The sequence below is a fragment of the Musa acuminata genome, chromosome BXJ2-2 (assembly GCF_036884655.1).
Source record: "Musa acuminata AAA Group cultivar baxijiao chromosome BXJ2-2, Cavendish_Baxijiao_AAA, whole genome shotgun sequence".
In the NCBI taxonomy this organism is placed as follows: Eukaryota; Viridiplantae; Streptophyta; class Magnoliopsida; order Zingiberales; family Musaceae; genus Musa; species Musa acuminata.
The window spans coordinates 30729010-30745967 of record NC_088339.1 but is presented as its reverse complement, the minus strand read 5'-3'; the positions used below and the strand labels follow the sequence as shown (position 1 = coordinate 30745967).

At 41.2% G+C, this 16958-nt stretch overlaps 3 protein-coding genes and 2 non-coding genes across 10 annotated transcripts; 3 read left to right on the top strand and 2 right to left on the bottom strand.

Annotated features, from left to right (window-relative positions):
* The first annotated feature begins 115 nt into the window (after window positions 1–115).
* Window positions 116–195, top strand: TRNAL-UAG (transfer RNA leucine (anticodon UAG)). Its single transcript has one exon. It is a non-coding gene; the product is annotated as a tRNA-Leu (tRNA).
* A 249-nt stretch (window positions 196–444) lies between these two features.
* TRNAK-UUU (transfer RNA lysine (anticodon UUU)) lies at window positions 445–517 on the top strand. Its single transcript has one exon. It is a non-coding gene; the product is annotated as a tRNA-Lys (tRNA).
* Window positions 518–1075: 558 nt separating this feature from the next.
* LOC103975306 (uncharacterized) lies at window positions 1076–1585 on the bottom strand. The gene has a single exon (XM_009390232.3). It carries the CDS (start codon window positions 1583–1585, stop codon window positions 1076–1078), a length of 510 nt encoding a protein of 169 aa, XP_009388507.2.
* Window positions 1586–2222: 637 nt separating this feature from the next.
* Window positions 2223–8388, top strand: LOC135606011 (cytochrome c biogenesis protein CCS1, chloroplastic-like). Its single transcript, XM_065096704.1, has 8 exons — window positions 2223–3219; window positions 5379–5598; window positions 5679–5790; window positions 6725–6997; window positions 7111–7376; window positions 7453–7609; window positions 7687–7770; window positions 7910–8388. Exons 1-8 carry the CDS (start codon window positions 2787–2789, stop codon window positions 8048–8050), a joined length of 1686 nt encoding a protein of 561 aa, XP_064952776.1. The 5' UTR covers window positions 2223–2786; the 3' UTR covers window positions 8051–8388.
* Window positions 8389–9415: 1027 nt separating this feature from the next.
* Window positions 9416–13849, bottom strand: LOC103975308 (BTB/POZ domain-containing protein At3g50780-like). Of its 6 annotated transcripts, none has more exons than XM_009390234.3 (4): window positions 13246–13593; window positions 12882–13137; window positions 11913–12720; window positions 9416–10591 (listed from the first exon to the last, which is right to left on the bottom strand). In XM_009390234.3, the coding sequence occupies exons 3-4, from the start codon at window positions 12570–12572 to the stop codon at window positions 9653–9655; spliced, it is 1599 nt and encodes a 532-aa protein (XP_009388509.2). In that variant the 5' UTR covers window positions 12573–12720; window positions 12882–13137; window positions 13246–13593; the 3' UTR covers window positions 9416–9652. The 6 variants fall into 6 exon arrangements, with proteins under 6 accessions (XP_009388509.2, XP_009388510.2, XP_009388512.2 ...); XM_009390235.3 differs by having other exon boundaries at window positions 13252–13593; XM_009390237.3 differs by lacking the exons at window positions 12882–13137; window positions 13246–13593 and adding an exon at window positions 13623–13849.
* Between the last annotated feature and the right edge of the window lie 3109 nt (window positions 13850–16958).

The window sequence follows — 16958 nt, the reverse complement described above, 5'->3', positions numbered from 1 at the left end:
CAATAAATTTGACGGTAATCTTTTCGTCCTGCCGTTGCAACTAATAAAATATCGTTTATTTGGGAAACCAAACAGAGTAATTATATATTATTTTAAGAGAAAAATAAATAATAGAGACAGTTTGGCCGAGTGGTCTAAGGCGCCAGATTTAGGCTCTGGTCCGAAAGGGCGTGGGTTCAAATCCCACAGCTGTCAAATTAATTAATTGTTATCTTTTTTATTTTTTCAGTGTGTCTTGTCAGGCACTTATGTTCTTTGTAGTCTCCGGAATACTTTATCGAGAGAAAAGCACTTTTATCAATATCTCATCAGTTCACAAATCGGTTCATCAAAACGATTCATTGCTGCACCACAGCATCAATTTGGCACCAAATGTATATTTCAAGTATTCCAGAATCCGTTTGACAATTCCTTATAGCATAAGGATTGATTTCGAGTAATATCGCCGTCTTAGCTCAGCCGGTAGAGCGCGTGGCTTTTAACCACGTGGTCGTGGGTTCGATTCCCACAGACGGCGAAAATATGTGTTTTTCCTTAATAATAAGATAAAAAGTTTTACCTATTTTGAGCTGAAATTTGATTTTTCGTTCATGTTTTCTTTGATGGGTTTTCTGTATGTTTCTCTTGCAATGCTTGGGTTTCATGCAAACCTCAGTGAAGATTTCGATATAGGTGCTTCTTAAAGCTTTGTTACAAAACAAACAAGAACTCGATTGAGGTTGATTAATATCGATCAAGAACAGAAGAAAATTTCAATTGCCTTCTTACTGGAGTTGGATCAGCGTTTGAAGTGTACGCAGTTTGTTCTTCGACTCCCCCTCTTTTTTTACATTTGTTAATACTCGTTAGTCAGCAGCTTAAGAGAGATGTGTGATGGGATGCTTTCACCAGCTGAAGGTGAGGAAGAAATCTCCAGCTCATGATCTCTATTAAACAAGAACAGGAAGATTAAAACTTTTGTTATTTATGTCCTGCTAAAGTTAGCATTTTGCTCCACTACATGCAGAAATAACATGGCAGTCAAATACACTGATCAAAGGATCAACACAAACAATAATACAAAGAGTGTAGACTGCTATATATGCCCCATACTCTCGATTGGACCTGCAGGACTCAGAAGTGGGAACGAACACAAACTCGAGTAGAAGGAAGGAGACAGCAGCCCCAGAAATCCTGTAGGAGATTGGACGCTGGAAACCGCGTCCGTGCCAACGTTTTCACCGTCAGCAAATAGCGATTGCACCGTCAACGCTGGGGCGGCCAATTTAAGCGGAGGCGGCGGAGGGGCGGTTTCCCTCAGTGGTTGCGGCGTCGATCGGGCTACGCCCGTCAGCCGCTGCACCAGCTGCCGGAAGCCCCGGGGATCCACCCGGTACACCCTGGGCTGCGGTGGTGGTGCTTGGTCGGGCTTCTTCCAGGGCTTCCCCGGCGGCTTCTGCACCGAGTGGAGCGCCGCGTGGTACAGCGGCGCCCTCCCTCGCCTCTCTGAGGCCGGCGGTTCTGCGCGCAGGGAGAGAGAAGGGTTGCGATCCATTGCAGAAGACTTGACGAGGAGGTGAAGGTTGAACACCGATCTTATAGACATCAATGGCAGCGTGCAACGGCGAATGTTGAACGGGTCAGGTGAGCGTGGCGGCTGGGTTGACTACCACGTGGAAATTGGTGGTCAAACAAGGCGGCGACGGTGAGCTCCGCACTGCTGTCATTGGATTCTTCTTAAATAAACTCATTAAATAAAGGAATTATAAGATAAATTTTAAAAAAGAAAAGAAAAACAATTAGTCCTTTCTATTTATTTAGTTTAAATAGGCACTTTATGAAGTCTATTTAAGTGTCTTCGAGTCAACTATACAGAAAGGAAATAATATTTATCATTAAAATGATAACAAAAAAAGAGTACTAAGTCAGTACGTCTTTCCATATTTAGCAACCTGGAAAGGATATGGCACAGAAGTTAGTTGCCAAACTTTCTATTGTTTCACATAATATCTATACTGAGTGTGAACGTGTCCACGTTGATGAATGATGGAGGACAAAATGCCATGGTAAGTTAAGCCACGTGGAGTGGTACGATTATTACCGGTAGGCATTTACAATCACAGGCAATAAGAAGCCGCTATCACATGGAGGACCAATTTGGGCATTTTACCTTCACCTCTAACTAGTTTTCACCTCGGCCATCAATTCGACAAAAATGCGCAGCCTCTGACCGTAATAGCCTCCACTGCCCCCCGCTCCGACGGTGAGTGGCGCCACCCTCTCCTCCTCCCCTGTTACCAGCACTGCCTCCTCCGCTGGCGCCATCGTCGCATGTCGCTGCGCCCTCCCCACTCGGTGCTGGCGCCCTCGTCACCCGCCTCCCTCAGCAAGGCCGAAGCCACTGTGGTCACCTCTCCCCCTCCTTCCTCACGATCGAAGACAACATGAGCAACGAGGGAAGGGAAGGGGAAGGAGGACACGGCACCGCCGCCCGTGGTCATAGTAGGGGGCGGGGGCCCAACGACGGTCGGAGGCTGCTGGTACAGGGAAGCGGTGCCCCTAAGTAAAAATCAATTAGGGGCGTCACTTGGAAAAGCCTAATATTAAGATTTTTTTAAAGGTAAAATGCCCTCAATCTTGATTCGACTTCATTTGAGGCACACTTCGAGTCCAATCTTTCCTAAGACGCGTCCACAGCCATCAAATCCCACCTTATCCAATGGCCTTGTGATCTCGTCTCCACAAATAAAAATCCGACCTTTAGCCCAATCTAACGCATCTCCACTCTGCTGGTGCAGTAATCGCCGATGTCTTCTCTTCTTCTAAACCCCAACAGAGCCTTCTCTCCACTCTCCCGACAAGTCCTCACAGCATCTTTCTCTTCTCTCTGCTCCATCTCCAATGCTCGAATTCTGCTTGGCAGCCGTCCTACCGCCCAGAGAGTAGTTGGGTTTAAGCCGCGAGCCTCGCGAGATAGCTTTGACGCAGAAGCACTGCCGGAGAGCAACACCAAGAAGAAGAGCAGGAACAATAACAAAAAGATCATTCTCTTCGGTTCTACACCGCCGCCGTTGTCGGAGGAGAGAGGAGGCAGCGCCGGAAACTCGAGCGGGAAGCCGGCCGCCGAAGGTTCCTCGTGGGTTTTCTTGCAGAGGGCGTTCAAGAGAGTGTTGGCCGTTCTGTCGAACCTCCCGTTGGCGATCGGGGAGATGTTCACCATCGCGGCATTGATGGCTTTGGGTATGTGAGCGACGGCAACCACTTTGATTCGGCCATTCTTTTTTGCTTTATATTGGTGAATTATCCCATCTTAAATTGTTTACAGTATAGATGATTTTTACAGTTCTTATTTTCCGTTGAGTAATTTCCTTTGAGGAATCATTTACCTGCATTTGCCATTAGCATTATCAAAAAGAAAACAAGGGCCATTAGCTGAATGGAATTACTTTGAAAATCTATAACAATTCATGATGAATAATAACAATGAGAAATCATCACCGAGGAGGTATCCTGGTGGTTAGCACACCTTTGTGCATTCATATATAATGAGCAGATTTTAGTTTTTTTTCAATAAAGAAAAAATAAATTAGGATAAATTGACCAGAAATGTTTTTTAATATCTATCTGAAATGCCAAAAATTCATGAAAGAGAACTAATAGTAAAACATAAAGCGATTAGTTGTGGTGGTGGCTCATATGGTGTATTTAGATAATGGATGATTGAGGTTATGGGTTGAGAAGTAATTTAAGATGGAATCATCCTAGGATTAGGTTAAGGTTTAATTAAGTCTAGGTTAGGGTTGAATTGAGTCTTATTAAATCTAGGTCTTAGAAGCGGTTTAATAGGATATTTTTTTGTCGGTGGTAAATTTCTTTTTAATTATGATTGAAGTAAGAAAATTTTGAATTTAATAAATCAACGTTTCTGGACTTCAACTGATTCTGTTTTGTTTATTCAAATCATCTATTCCATATGAGTTAGTGTATGTTTTTGAGATTAATTGACTTGCAATATGTTATAGGCCTTTGATTTTGTTAATCTCCCTTCTTTGTCTCTTTTATTTTCTCTTCCCTCCCTTTCTTTCTCCAATCTCTGAACTTATACCTCTCTGTTATCTACTACTGTTTAGTTTTATGCTGTAAATAATACTCAGTAGCAATTTTCTTCCAAGTTGCTGGCTGGCTTAGTTGATTGCAACTATCTTTGCCACTTCCCATTTGCCAAAAAAGATGAATTTTTTCAAGCTAAAGGCCAGCTACCACCAGTTTGTTTAGTAACTATGCTATGATGCCTCAGTCAATGATTTGTGAAGATCCTTCCATGTTGTTTGGTATCAGAGCATCCTTTACCACTGAGAGCTGCACTATTTTGGTGTAGAAGCCAAAAACTGATAGAAGTATCAAAACCTGGGGAGTAAAACCAAGAAGAACAAAGATCTAAGACTACAAAATGAAAATAATTTAATGCAAACATAAGATTGAGGGTCTAGTTGAAATAGATGATCTATAAGTTTCAAAAGAATAAATTCTTCCAATACTCTTGCTTTTTTATTAATTAAGAAAGAGAGATTAATGAAGTTATCATTTAGATTCTGAAGGTTTATGTGACTCTTGAGTCCTAATTAAGCTAAAAGAGATTTTGTAAGAAGCTGAAAGCCTTTCATAATTTACGTTTCTTTAGTGTTGGGCGATCAGGAAGAAGTACATCCGAAACAGTTAATATCATAATAGATAAAAGTATGGGGATGGAAATTCTGGGGCCAGAAAATTTTGAAAGAACAACTAATGTCTGCATTTCTGAAAATTAGGAATAGTATGGATTGATGATAATTTTAAGGGAAATTCATTATTAGTGATTTGAAAAATGTTTGCAAGAGATGTAGTAACACATTGGTGATGTGGATGAAATAATGCAAATTACTGGGGTCAGGTAAGGTGGAGGAAGGCATAAGAAGTTTTATTGGAAACAATAACGTAGATTTTAATATCTTTTGTTGGAAACAACAAAAAAAGGTTTTGGTATCTCTTGTTTTAGCCTGTGACATTACTTTTAGCATGTACCAACAGGTTGAAATGAAATATGTTTTGAATGATACCATAGTAGGTAGGGGGTAGAAGATTAAAACGCGAGAACTTTGATGCATCCTTCAACTGTAACATCAAAATTTCATTGTCTGGCAATTTTCTTTGGAAATGAATATGAGATATAGTAAACAAATGGAAAGCCCTCAGTTCTTAAACCTTCCCCTTGATATGTTGCTTCAAGTATGTGCTTTTCTTCAGTTTAGAAGTTGTCTTTGCATATTAGAGCTGCTGCTTGCTCACTATTATAGTAATTGCTAAACATGTAATTAATATTTAGCAATGCGTTACATTTTTGTACTTCTTGAATTTCATAGGCACGGTTATAGATCAGGGAGAGGCTCCAGATTACTACTTCCAGAAATATCCAGAAGAAAATCCTGTGTTTGGGTTTGTAACTTGGCGATGGGTACTTGCTCTTGGTTTTGATCACATGTTCACCTCTCCAGTTTTTTTGGGCATGTTGATCCTGCTTGCAGCTTCACTAATGGCCTGTACATACACAACTCAGATCCCTTTGGTTAAAGTTGCTAGAAGGTTTGCTTCCTCTTGATTTGGTGTCAGAAACTGCAGCTAAGCAATATAACTAGAATTGTTTCTTATTTCCTTACATGCAGATGGTCTTTTATACACTCTGCAGAGACTATTCGCAAGCAGGATTTTGCAGACTCCCTTCCACAAGCATCCATTCAGGATTTGGGCATTATTTTGATGGGTGCAGGTTATGAGGTAATGGACAAAACACGTCACCTGTTTAACCAGAGTCTATCAGGGCTTTTTTTTTTTTTCTGTTGTCATTGAAATCTTTGGATTATGCATTCAATTGATAAAAACATCAGAAAAAAGACAACCCGCCATCATAGAGTTAGGAACAAAGGAACAAGATGAGATATTTACATAGGCAGCATCATAGATGGTGCTCATCGTTAATAGTTACAATGTGGTGTATGCTTAAAGATATGGCCAAGTTTTGTCTAACTTTTACATTCTTATATGTGGAAAATTATAAAATCAGAATAATTTTATATGGTTTTTTTATTACTAATCAAATTGAAATTTTAAGCCATAACAAGTAAATAGAAAAAATAAGAGGGGGCAAGTATTATAAAAAGGGGATTAAGAAATATCATAGGTAGTATGGACTTCTGTTGAATGTTGGTTGAGTTCAGTTCTGTAAAAATGTAAGCCACAAAAGTTGATGCATGTAAAGTTTAGCATAAACAAATATTAAAGAGAAATATGCAAGGATTTTTGTAACAAAGTTAGATATAGGTGGATCAGATCATAATGTATTTAATGATTGTCAGAAATACTATTATCTCAAATAGGTGCTCCTTAGTCCTGAGGTACACATGGAGACAAAAGAAGTAACAAAATGATAGGATGAGAGCAGTTGTGATTATTCGCATTTTATGCAGCAGTGCCATGTCTTAGTCTATACCTTTGAACATGTATCTCAATTACCATTACGTTTAGTTTCATGTGGCTGGATGAGTAGATCTGATGCAGTTACCCTGAGTTGCATTGTCTTTACAACATTTATTATCTTTGATAGTATATATGTTGCATGATACATGTTGTTATATTTGCTTAGAAGTTCTGGGATACAAGTTTGTGCTATGTAATATTGAGATTTCTTATCATTTCTGGTTTGAATGTGCAGATCTTCCTAAAAGGGCCATCTTTGTATGCTTTCAAGGGAATGGCTGGCCGATTTGCTCCCATTGGTGTGCATTTAGCTATGCTTCTGATCATGGCAGGAGGTACGCTTAGTGCTGCTGGAAGCTTTCGAGGATCCGTAACAGTACCCCAAGGCCTGAATTTTGTTGTGGGTGATGTGATGAATCCTAATGGTGTTCTTTCTTTTCCTAGTCAAGAATTTGATACTGAAGTTCATGTTAACAGATTCTACATGGATTACTATGACAGTGGAGAGGTAAATTACCACAATCAGAATGCTTTTCTTTAGCCTCCATCATTCTTGACATTAACATGACTCTTGAGATGGAAATAAATAGTTCACCTGATGCTTCTTTTGAAACTGCCCAGGTATCACAATTTTATACTGATATTTCACTGTACAGTCTCGATGGGAAAGAACTAATGAGAAAAACAATCAGGGTGAATGATCCATTAAGATATGGAGGAATTACAATTTACCAGACTGACTGGGGTTTCTCAGCGCTTCAAATTACTAAGAATGGTGAAGGTCCTTTTAATCTAGCAATGGCTCCTTTACAGTTGAATGGTGACAAGAAGCTTTTTGGAACATTCTTACCAACTGGAGATGCTGATTCACCAAATGTTAAGGGAATGTATGTAAGCTTTTATTTCTCATATTGTGAAAATGAATTAAAAGGAGCTAAGCTGTTCTTTTGGGGAAAATCTCAGATCAATGCTGGCTCGTGACCTACAGTCCATTGTCTTGTATGATCAAGAGGGAAAATTTGCTGGAGTTCGCCGACCTAGCTCAAAACTTCCAATTGACATCGACGGTACAAGGATCGTTATCGAAGATGCTATTGGTAGCAGTGGCCTTGATTTGAAGGTAATGCTTGATAATTCAATAGAAAGATCCATGAAAAATACCATTCGTGACTGAGTTCTTGGTACTTTAATTCACAGACTGATCCAGGGGTGCCCCTTGTGTATGCTGGATTTGGTGCTCTGATGCTGACAACCTGCATCAGCTACTTCTCTCATTCACAGGTCAGTAAGTGTCTTTTGCCTTTGTAGATGCTGAGTAAGTGTACTTGATTACCCAACACAGCAATGGTTGTGAATCCAACTAAACTGGGATCTAGCTATAATCCATGCTCTTTAAGTGTTGTAAGGATTTATTCTGCAGATATGGGCACTGCAAGATGGAACAACAGTCATCGTCGGAGGGAAGACCAACCGGGCAATGCTCGAGTTTCGTGATGAGGTGAACCGATTACTAGATGAAGTACCAGAACTTGTTACCATTGACAAGAACTTCAATGGATAATTGTGATTGGTTTGCTTCTGGCTTCGATTTGAATGGATTGGTGATGAGTTCATCGGAGTTCTCAAGGCCTTGGTGATACTTCTATCGATCGCTTTCAGACATATACTGTGCTCAAGCTGACATTTTTACAAACACTTCGTTCGCCTCAGTCACATTTCAAGAGGAGGATCTACAGATACATAAACTTCGGAGAAGATTGTCAATTCAATTATATAGTCCTTAACATTTGTATAGCATTTTTGGTTAATTGTGAAGGCACCATTTCCAAATGTAAAGAAGAAAGAATTCTTTTTTACCTAAATTACACAAGTTCAAAAGCCCTGAAACTGCAATATTTAGTTGGTGTGTCATCTCATTAGATCAAAATGTCTGTTCTAAAGCTGAAGAAGCAGCAACTGTTGCCATTGTAATACAAGCTACTGCATTCAGAGTTAAACTTGTCCATCTATTCATCAAAACAAAACACACAGACACTGCCCATAGGCTTAAAACTCATCACTAACAACTTTGCTGAATCCAAGAGAATTCCTATTATCATGTGCTGCATTGTGGATGGCTTGAGCAAACCAACATCTAGCAAAGTGATCTAATAAAAAACAGAGGACTTCGATAGTAAATCTATAGCACACCCCTTGACCAAGCTAATGAGATTGATGGACTACTCACACATACACAAATTAAGCACAAATTGCTAGGTCTGATTACACATCTTTCCGGTAAAAATCAATTATTAACATGAACCGATATCAAATAATCCTTTCATTTAACCATATCATAATCCTAAAAATCGATTATTGACAGGCAGGTTTCAACTTTTCTTTGTTCTAAATGCAGGACTAGTCAAATCAGTTATTGCTTAATGGAATAATCTAAGAACTCATTGTTAATAGATAATACTAAGCATGGAATAGATTTTTAGTACATTAACTGAGGTGATCACCAGCTAGAGTTGAAGATATTTTATTTCCAATTATGCGAATTCTGCTCTTTCATCTGTATGATTTCCCTTCCATTCAAATAATTTCCTTGACACAAGGTGGAAAGACTCCTGGAGTTTGTACAATCTTCATTATTGCTACACCATGTTGCAACTTGAGCCTTGCGGGGCCTTGACATAAATTGGTCACATGATACGAAAATTACGGGACACTATCTTACACACTGACATGAAATTTTCATTTATGACCTAGTATTGCACATCCAGTGTAAGGAGAAACATTAGAAACATCATGATCGACATGAAACTTGATAAAAGAAATATTTATCTAATGCAAATATGTAGAATGCATCTGATTGATCTGTCAAAACCCAATAACATTAAACATGCACTGTCAGTTAATATTTGGAGCATTTTGATAAACCTGATGAGCAAACTTCAACTTCAACATACCTTTGCATTTCTCACAAGCGAAAAGTGCCATTTTATCAGCTGAGCAGATGTTACAGTCACACTTTCTACATGTGTTTCAAGCAAAAACATACCTGATGTTGCCTCTCCAATCTTCCCATCCAGTACAAATTTTGTGCAGAGTTTTCATTCAAACTAAGATTATACAATCCTAAGGCAGCCATTTTCTTCAAGCCTAACTATCAGCCTAAAAGTTAACTTTTATCCGACTGCGGATTTATGCCCTGGTATTCAACATACGGCCTTATGAAAGTTCTCCTCCACCAAACTTCAAAGGCTCTCTGAAGATTTGGGCAGTTGTCGCCAACCTTCAGGAAACTTCCCAACCAAGAAAGCAGAATACTCTGCTGATCTTCTAAAGGAAGTGTCAAAATGGTTTGGCCAATTCCTTCCTCCACAACCTTCCGATCAAATGATCTGCAACCATGTTGTAACCAGCTGTAGTCACCAATGAGTGGCTGTAGCCAAACTTGTAATAGCAGCTGCCTGGTGTCCCTCGGCGGAAGTATCTCTCCTTTTCCAATACCAACAAAGAGCCTCGCAGTGATGCAGCTAACGAGGTGGCGTGACATGATTGGTAGCTTTGAGTGTAATTCAGCAAGCTCGTGCTGGCCAGCCCACAACACAGCAAATTCATCTGCTGCATGCCTGTCAGCCAGAATCTCAACTAACCAAAGAAGATTATCTGCCTCGAGAGCAATATGCCGCATTACAGGGTCTTTGCTGTCCAAAGATTTATCTGAGAAACCAGGCTCAGATGCTTGTCTAAACAGATCCAACAGTGATTCCATGCAGCTCCTACATGAACTGTAAAACAACTCAATGCATATGTTTACAGATCCATTTGTCCAAATATTGTTTTCTTTCAGAAGTTTCAGCACTAAGGATTTCATTTCTCGCCGACCTCTATCTTCATTGCTTTTGAGGACTAACTCCATTATATGTGCAAGAGTGTCATTTGGTGGATCTGATAAATCGGAAGCTACTCGCTTCAACAGAGGGCTTGCACCATAATTCTGCAGATGTCGGATAGAAGACACCACATTTTCTTCTTCCTCTGCAACCCAAGGGACTGCTTCCAAATAATCTAAGCAGGATTTGATGCATGCACGGAAGCCAAGTGATTCTGCAACCTGTTAAAGACCAATTCCAATTACGTGAAGTCCTTATCAAGTTAATAAGACTTGGTAGACTAAAGTAAAGAAACTTGGAACATCTTGCAACATAAAAGAATGTAGAAGTTGGACCTGATAGAGCCATCTAATTTCTATACCATGCTCACCACAAGGGCTAAAGTGGGTCGCGTAATACCTCATCCAAATCCATTTTGCATTGTATTAGAACAGATAGTATTATATAATTGTGTACTTTATAATATCATATTCATGTATCTAAATTGGCTACCTGTAAACTATTGGATATGGATGCTTATATGAATTTTCTATCTATAACTTAAAATTGAAAAGGAACAATGACTTACTGTAAAATTATTGGTTTACCTAATAAACAGAAGCATAATGTTCAAGTAAACCTACTTTATATATACTTCTAATATCACTTCAACTGCCAAAATTAAATAAATATCCAGTAAGTAGATGCATACATCCAGAATATGGAAAAAGCAACAATTTGCATATGGTAATTATATGACCCTGTTTTACTATTCATTCTAGAATCTCAATATTACATCATGAAGCAACCATTCCCAAATTCTCTTTCACAACTTCCATGGATATATTAAGCGAAATCTTCTATTCTCCTCAAAGCTAAGTCAATATTAGAGTTCATTATAGACTATTGGTCATACTCCATCATAGTCACTATGGCATCTTAGTATGGGATTCCATTATCACATAATATGACAAAGATTTTCTCAATTTGACTTAACAAAAAAACTACTTCAACCTTCTAATATCTACTGTTGACTTTGGCTGCATCTTCCTTTTCTAATTTCTATTCCTAGATAACATCATGTCAGTAGCTAATTATGTCCTTAGAAAGTTCCCATTCTTGGTTTTTAAGCAATGGAACACCATGGAGAAAATGCATTACTTTTGAATCGAAGTACATAAGATGTTTTCATAGTAAATCTCAACAAAATATAAGCTTCTTGAAAATGTGGCCATTATTTGAGGCTTAAAATCTTATTTGTTTCTTAGTCCTTGAAGACTTTTCTATTTGTAGTTATAACGACCTCAAAAAGGGCAGCCTGCATTTGAGCTGCTTTGGACTCTTGAAAGTACATGAGCTATAACCCACAAGTTAACAGCAAAAAAAGAACCTTTTGTAACGTAATAAAAACATCATATCAAAGCTGAGTTCATTTGGCTAGGTCATTGTATTGTGTCAGTTTATTGGTTTGCAGATAATTCTATATGTAAAACCAGAAACTAAAGCTTGGATCAGGAAAACAAAAAATAAAGATAATTCTGACAACACAAAGCATGAATGAACCTTGATTATGCGTAGCACACGCGGAACACTTTGCTTGATCAGTTTGTGCTTAAGTTCTTTGCAGTACATCAATCCCACTGTCTCAACATAGATCTCCACATCTTCACAGTCTGCTACTTCAAGGCATGGTACTGGAGACTGCACGGCAAGCTTATCTGCAAAGAAACGACTATTTTCTGCAAGAATGTTCCAATGCACACTCATCCTCACACAGATTCCTTCCTTACCAAACAAAATCACTTTCAAATCGCTGGTCTCAGGCTGGCCAAACCCCATTGATATCTTGCGTTGCGGATTATCAACATTTGGTTTTGGTGGCCTCTCTGATGGCCTCTCAGGCACACTTGCTGGACTGACAGCAGCAGGAACAGCAGTATCGGAAGTCGGACATCTCTGATCATCCGAAACAACCTTAGACCCTAATGAGCCGGAATGTGTTTTCTTATCGACTGTCGAAGTCGCTGTCCTCTGAAGTGATGAAGCCCTCGATCGCAATGGAGATGATGCTTTGCTTTTGCTTTGGTGATTATGATTTTTGAGGGACTTCTGAAGAACTGCAGGAGAGGGACAACACCAAAACCCTTCCGGGGTTACTGCAATGGGTACATTCCGGATCTTTGTCTGGCCCTGCTCAAGCTTGCCAACTCTAAAATCTGCCATTTATGTGACTTCTACTTCCTAATAATCTTCCAAACAAGAAAGCATTCGCTCGAGGTGGGCGTCAGCTGTGAATCTATCAACTTCAAAACCTTATTTTCTCGTAACAAGAAAAAACTGTCATCTTTAGAAAATGGCACAACATTTATACCTGCAAAGAAAACCCAAAAAGTAATTACAATACACCAAACCGCATAAGGATTCAAGAAAAGCACTTTCAAATAGCATTTCAGGATCCAATAACTGAAACATAAATGAGATTGCAAGAGACATCATCAAAGAATAGAGAGATTTAAGCATGAGGTTAAATACCGTGAACTTCACAATATCCGGACTACAGTATGGAATCAAATGGTGCTTAACTTTGTTCGACATCGAGTTAGATTCAGCAATTATAGGACAGAAAAGGATCCAAAACCTAAGAACCACAGGATGTAATGCAAAGTTTCAAACTTTATTCTGATTTCTTCGCAGAACGTTGAAAGATACAAGCTTTCTCCTACTATTTTCTATGCGAAGAAGAAAGATCCAATTTTTCAGCGACTGAAGACCGGGTCTCGGTGAAAACCTAAGAAAACATCAACGGGGAGAAAGATTCGCATATAAGCAAGTAAGAAAAGAAGGCTACGATGCAACTATAGCACCAAAAAAGGGCTTTAAGAGAGCTGAAAGTAACATTTACGCCATCTAGGCATGGGCTTCTCGTTCCATCCACCATCTCCTCCTTTTGCTCCACATATTATCCTTTCCCTGTTTTCGGATCCTAATGATGGAAGCGAGCTCCTGTGTCGAGCATGGATAGCGAGAAATGATGGGTTGCTCGAATCATTTCCCTCCGATTCAAGTGGCAGAAAAGATGTAAACTTTTGCTTTGCCAGATACGACTGTCGCCACTTTATCCCTCCAATTTATTCCAAGCCATGAACCGTTCGCTGTCTACCTCTTTCTCTCTCTCTCTCTCTCTCAAACTTTTGTCCAATATTAACAGAGCACCGCTCTATTTTCGAGTTTTTTAGACGAGAGGAAGATGATATGACCAAAATGCCTCTTTACCTGTGATGAGCTCGATAGAACAAGGAGATTTCGCACGAGGTGCGATCACTGTTCACCGAAATCCCACTCTCAAGTCCCAGCAGCAGCAAAGAAGCCATTAGAGGGCAAGAGAAAGATAGGCCTTTTGCAACAAGAGATCTGGCATTCGAGTCTCCGGCTAAAGCTTGTCATGGGGACCGAGAAGTAGCGGGAGACCGGTTTCCATTCCAATTGGGTGCTTCTGTGTGCTGGTACTCGAATACTTTACGGTGCTCCACACAAAACAACAAAGCATGTTCATTTCTGGGGCCACACACTGCAATTCCTGCAGCAGGAAGGAGCAAAGAACGTTGGATTCATTCACTCAATAATGTTGGTGGGTGTGTTTAGTTAATTAGTGGAAGCTATTGGGATGTGCATGGTGCACATGGAGAGAAACAGAGAGATAGAGAGAGAGAGATGAAGGTGTCTTGGGGAAAGATTTAGGACATATATATTTGGATTGCATGGTTGGATTCTAGAGAAAAGGATGGATTTTGTGTTAAGGAATAACGATGGTAAACTTGTTCTCTTGTGTGTGTTTGGACTCACTGCACTGTGCCCATATAATTTGCTCTTTCCACTGGTTTGCATCATTAGCTTGTATTGGACTAAGACTGATGGAATGTTTGAACTTAAAAATATGAACATCAATCAAAATGCCCACTTTTGGTTTTTAATTCATGAGATTTGATCATTGGAAAGGGAATCAGAATAATCAATTGTTGGTGGTGGTGTGTGGTGGGGGAGTGAGATTCCAATGCTTGTTTCCCGGAATTCAAATCCCTTATTTGAGGGAAGTAGAAACCAATCTCCCCCTAAAAAATAAATAAAATGAGCTTTTAAGATGATCAAAAATCAATTTTATAATTAAAGTACATATAAAAAAATATACTAGTATTAGGTTCTATGTAAAGCAAATAAAATAATACTGAAATGGAGTAATATTTGATGCGTGGGACGACGTCAGACAGCACTGCCCTGAGCTTCCGGGAAGGGACATGCCAAACAGTATCTCGGTACGGATTATGACTTAGCGTGCTGTCACGGACAAACTTCTAAACAAGGTGTTTGATGTAATGCTTATGTATGTCCGTGTCTTTTGGCATGTTCATGCCTTGTACAGAATGTAAAGGGGCGGCCGAAGGCTTAATAGTCCCATTTTAGTTGGGTTGGTGGCCTCTTTAGGCTTGTAAATAAAGATTGTGTCATGTGGACACGCTCGAGAGCTTTTCGGTCTGTAATGGACCATTTTACCCTTTGTTGTGCCACTGTTCAGAGCTTGTAAAGTCTGTTTGTAATTTGCTTTGTCTATGAAGTGTTTTTCGGACATGTTTGCTTGTGGATCCCGTTTGAGGCGTTCTCTTTAACCCGTTCTCTCTTTTGTTGGTCCTAAGGGACAATGGGAGGCTTCGGGGAGGCTGACCTTTGCGGACGGACGCGCAAGGGTGCCGCACGACTTAGGCAAAACCAGCTAAGTCCGTGTCATATGGTATCAGAGCGGGACAAGCACTCATAGAAACACTTGACATGCAAACGTGGGGGACCTAGCGGGGCTGCGTTGAGGGCAGTCAGCACATGCGCGACCGTTTGAGGGAAAACGGGCATGGAGATGTAGGGAAAAGAGTCGCTCAGAGGAGCGGGCATCTGAGATTGGCATTCAGAGGAATGGCCAACCCTTCGCGCAAGAGGCACCACGAGAACAGGCAAGCTTGGAAGAATCTGGAGCGCACAAAGGTTGGGATGGCTGAGTTTGAGCTACGGCTCAACGTTGACAACTTTACTTGATGGTGCTCAAGGCAAGCGAGGCGCTTGGCAAAAGGACGAGACCATGCAAAGTGGAATGAGTTGCTCAGCGACCGAAAGAGTTGTGCAAAGCTCACAGAGGTGAGGGGAATTGCTAACTCGAAGAATTCGGTACTCGTGCATGGGCTTGTATGCGGACGATGGATTGTTCGTGGCCATCCCAAGGCGACCGAGACTCGGCGCCATGGAGCATTGAAACTTTCTCTTCGGCATGCGAAGGATACGTCCGGAGGAGGCTGAAGTGTGCAATGAGTTCAGCATGTTGCTAGGCCTGGAGGGGTGCAGCGGTGGCTGTATTGACGTGGAGGCGCAATCTAGCAAGTGCGTTTGCAAGAGGCAGAACAATGCACAGTTTGTTCAGCAGATCGGAGTAGTCCAAGGGGATGGTGGTCTCCGAAACGAAGAGAGATGTTGCTCCAACGGGACAGTTATCCAGGAGGGATAAGTCTCGGCTCTCCAGAGGGAGAATCATGTGAGACGGACTTCACATGTTGAGGAGGAGTACCTCACAAACAACAACTCCACGAAGCTCAATGGACCGAGCAAGCAGCGAGGAGTTGTCACATGATCTCGCTCGAGAGAATGCATGGGTGGATGCATTGCGAGATCAAGTGGGGGAGCGACCTGAAGCAACTTAAATGAAGGCACACTTAGAGTCGATATGGAGATCGGACTCAAGGGAGTGCTGACCCGTGGAATGGTGGGCATGAGGGCCACCATCGACTCAATGCGAAAACGAGGAGCGGAGAAACTTGGGCGTAACTTGGTGAAGTACCCAAGCCGCATGAAGGGAGCCAGCAGAGAAGTTGGAACATGGAGCAGAAGCACAGTGCTTTCCTTAGACAGAGGTCAAAGACATGAACTCTTGCAGAGGCAAGAGTAGGATCATGTTGTTCCATGGGTCCTTCATTCTGACGGAGCGGACTCATCTTGCATGGTGCCAAAGACGAAGGGAGCTTCTGGGCACATGCACCTTATCTCGGAGGAGCATTTGATGGAGGAACTAAGGCGACTCAATTTGCGGAGGCGAAGTTGGGTTCAGAAGGCCTTAGCACGGGGCAAGAGGACGCAGAGGCAGGTACTCTTGAAGAATATGCCACAGTGTTGCCATTCGAGTTGCTATGAAGGAAGCGGTGTGCAGCGGAGATTGTGCTGGTAGGGGCAGAGGCCCAGGATCCAGGCAATGGTGCACAATTTACAGCGAAGTCGGTGGACTTCGGGAGCTTCTAGGCGACGGACTGTCCTAGAGCGGTGCTTCATCTAGGTGTGACCCAAGAGTGGGTGGATGAAGGTCGATTGCCAAAGGAGCGAACAAAATCGAAGGTGGAGGAGACCCTGCGATGTATTGGCAGAGGCCACACATGGAGGGTTCACAATTCGAGTTTATTCCACAAGGATCAGAATGCAATGGAGATGTCACCAGGAGGCGACATGGTGCAGCGGATCGTGGTGGGACAGTTCGTGGCAATGCGATACACACGACAGAGTCCCGGGAGGGACTAGATCATATGG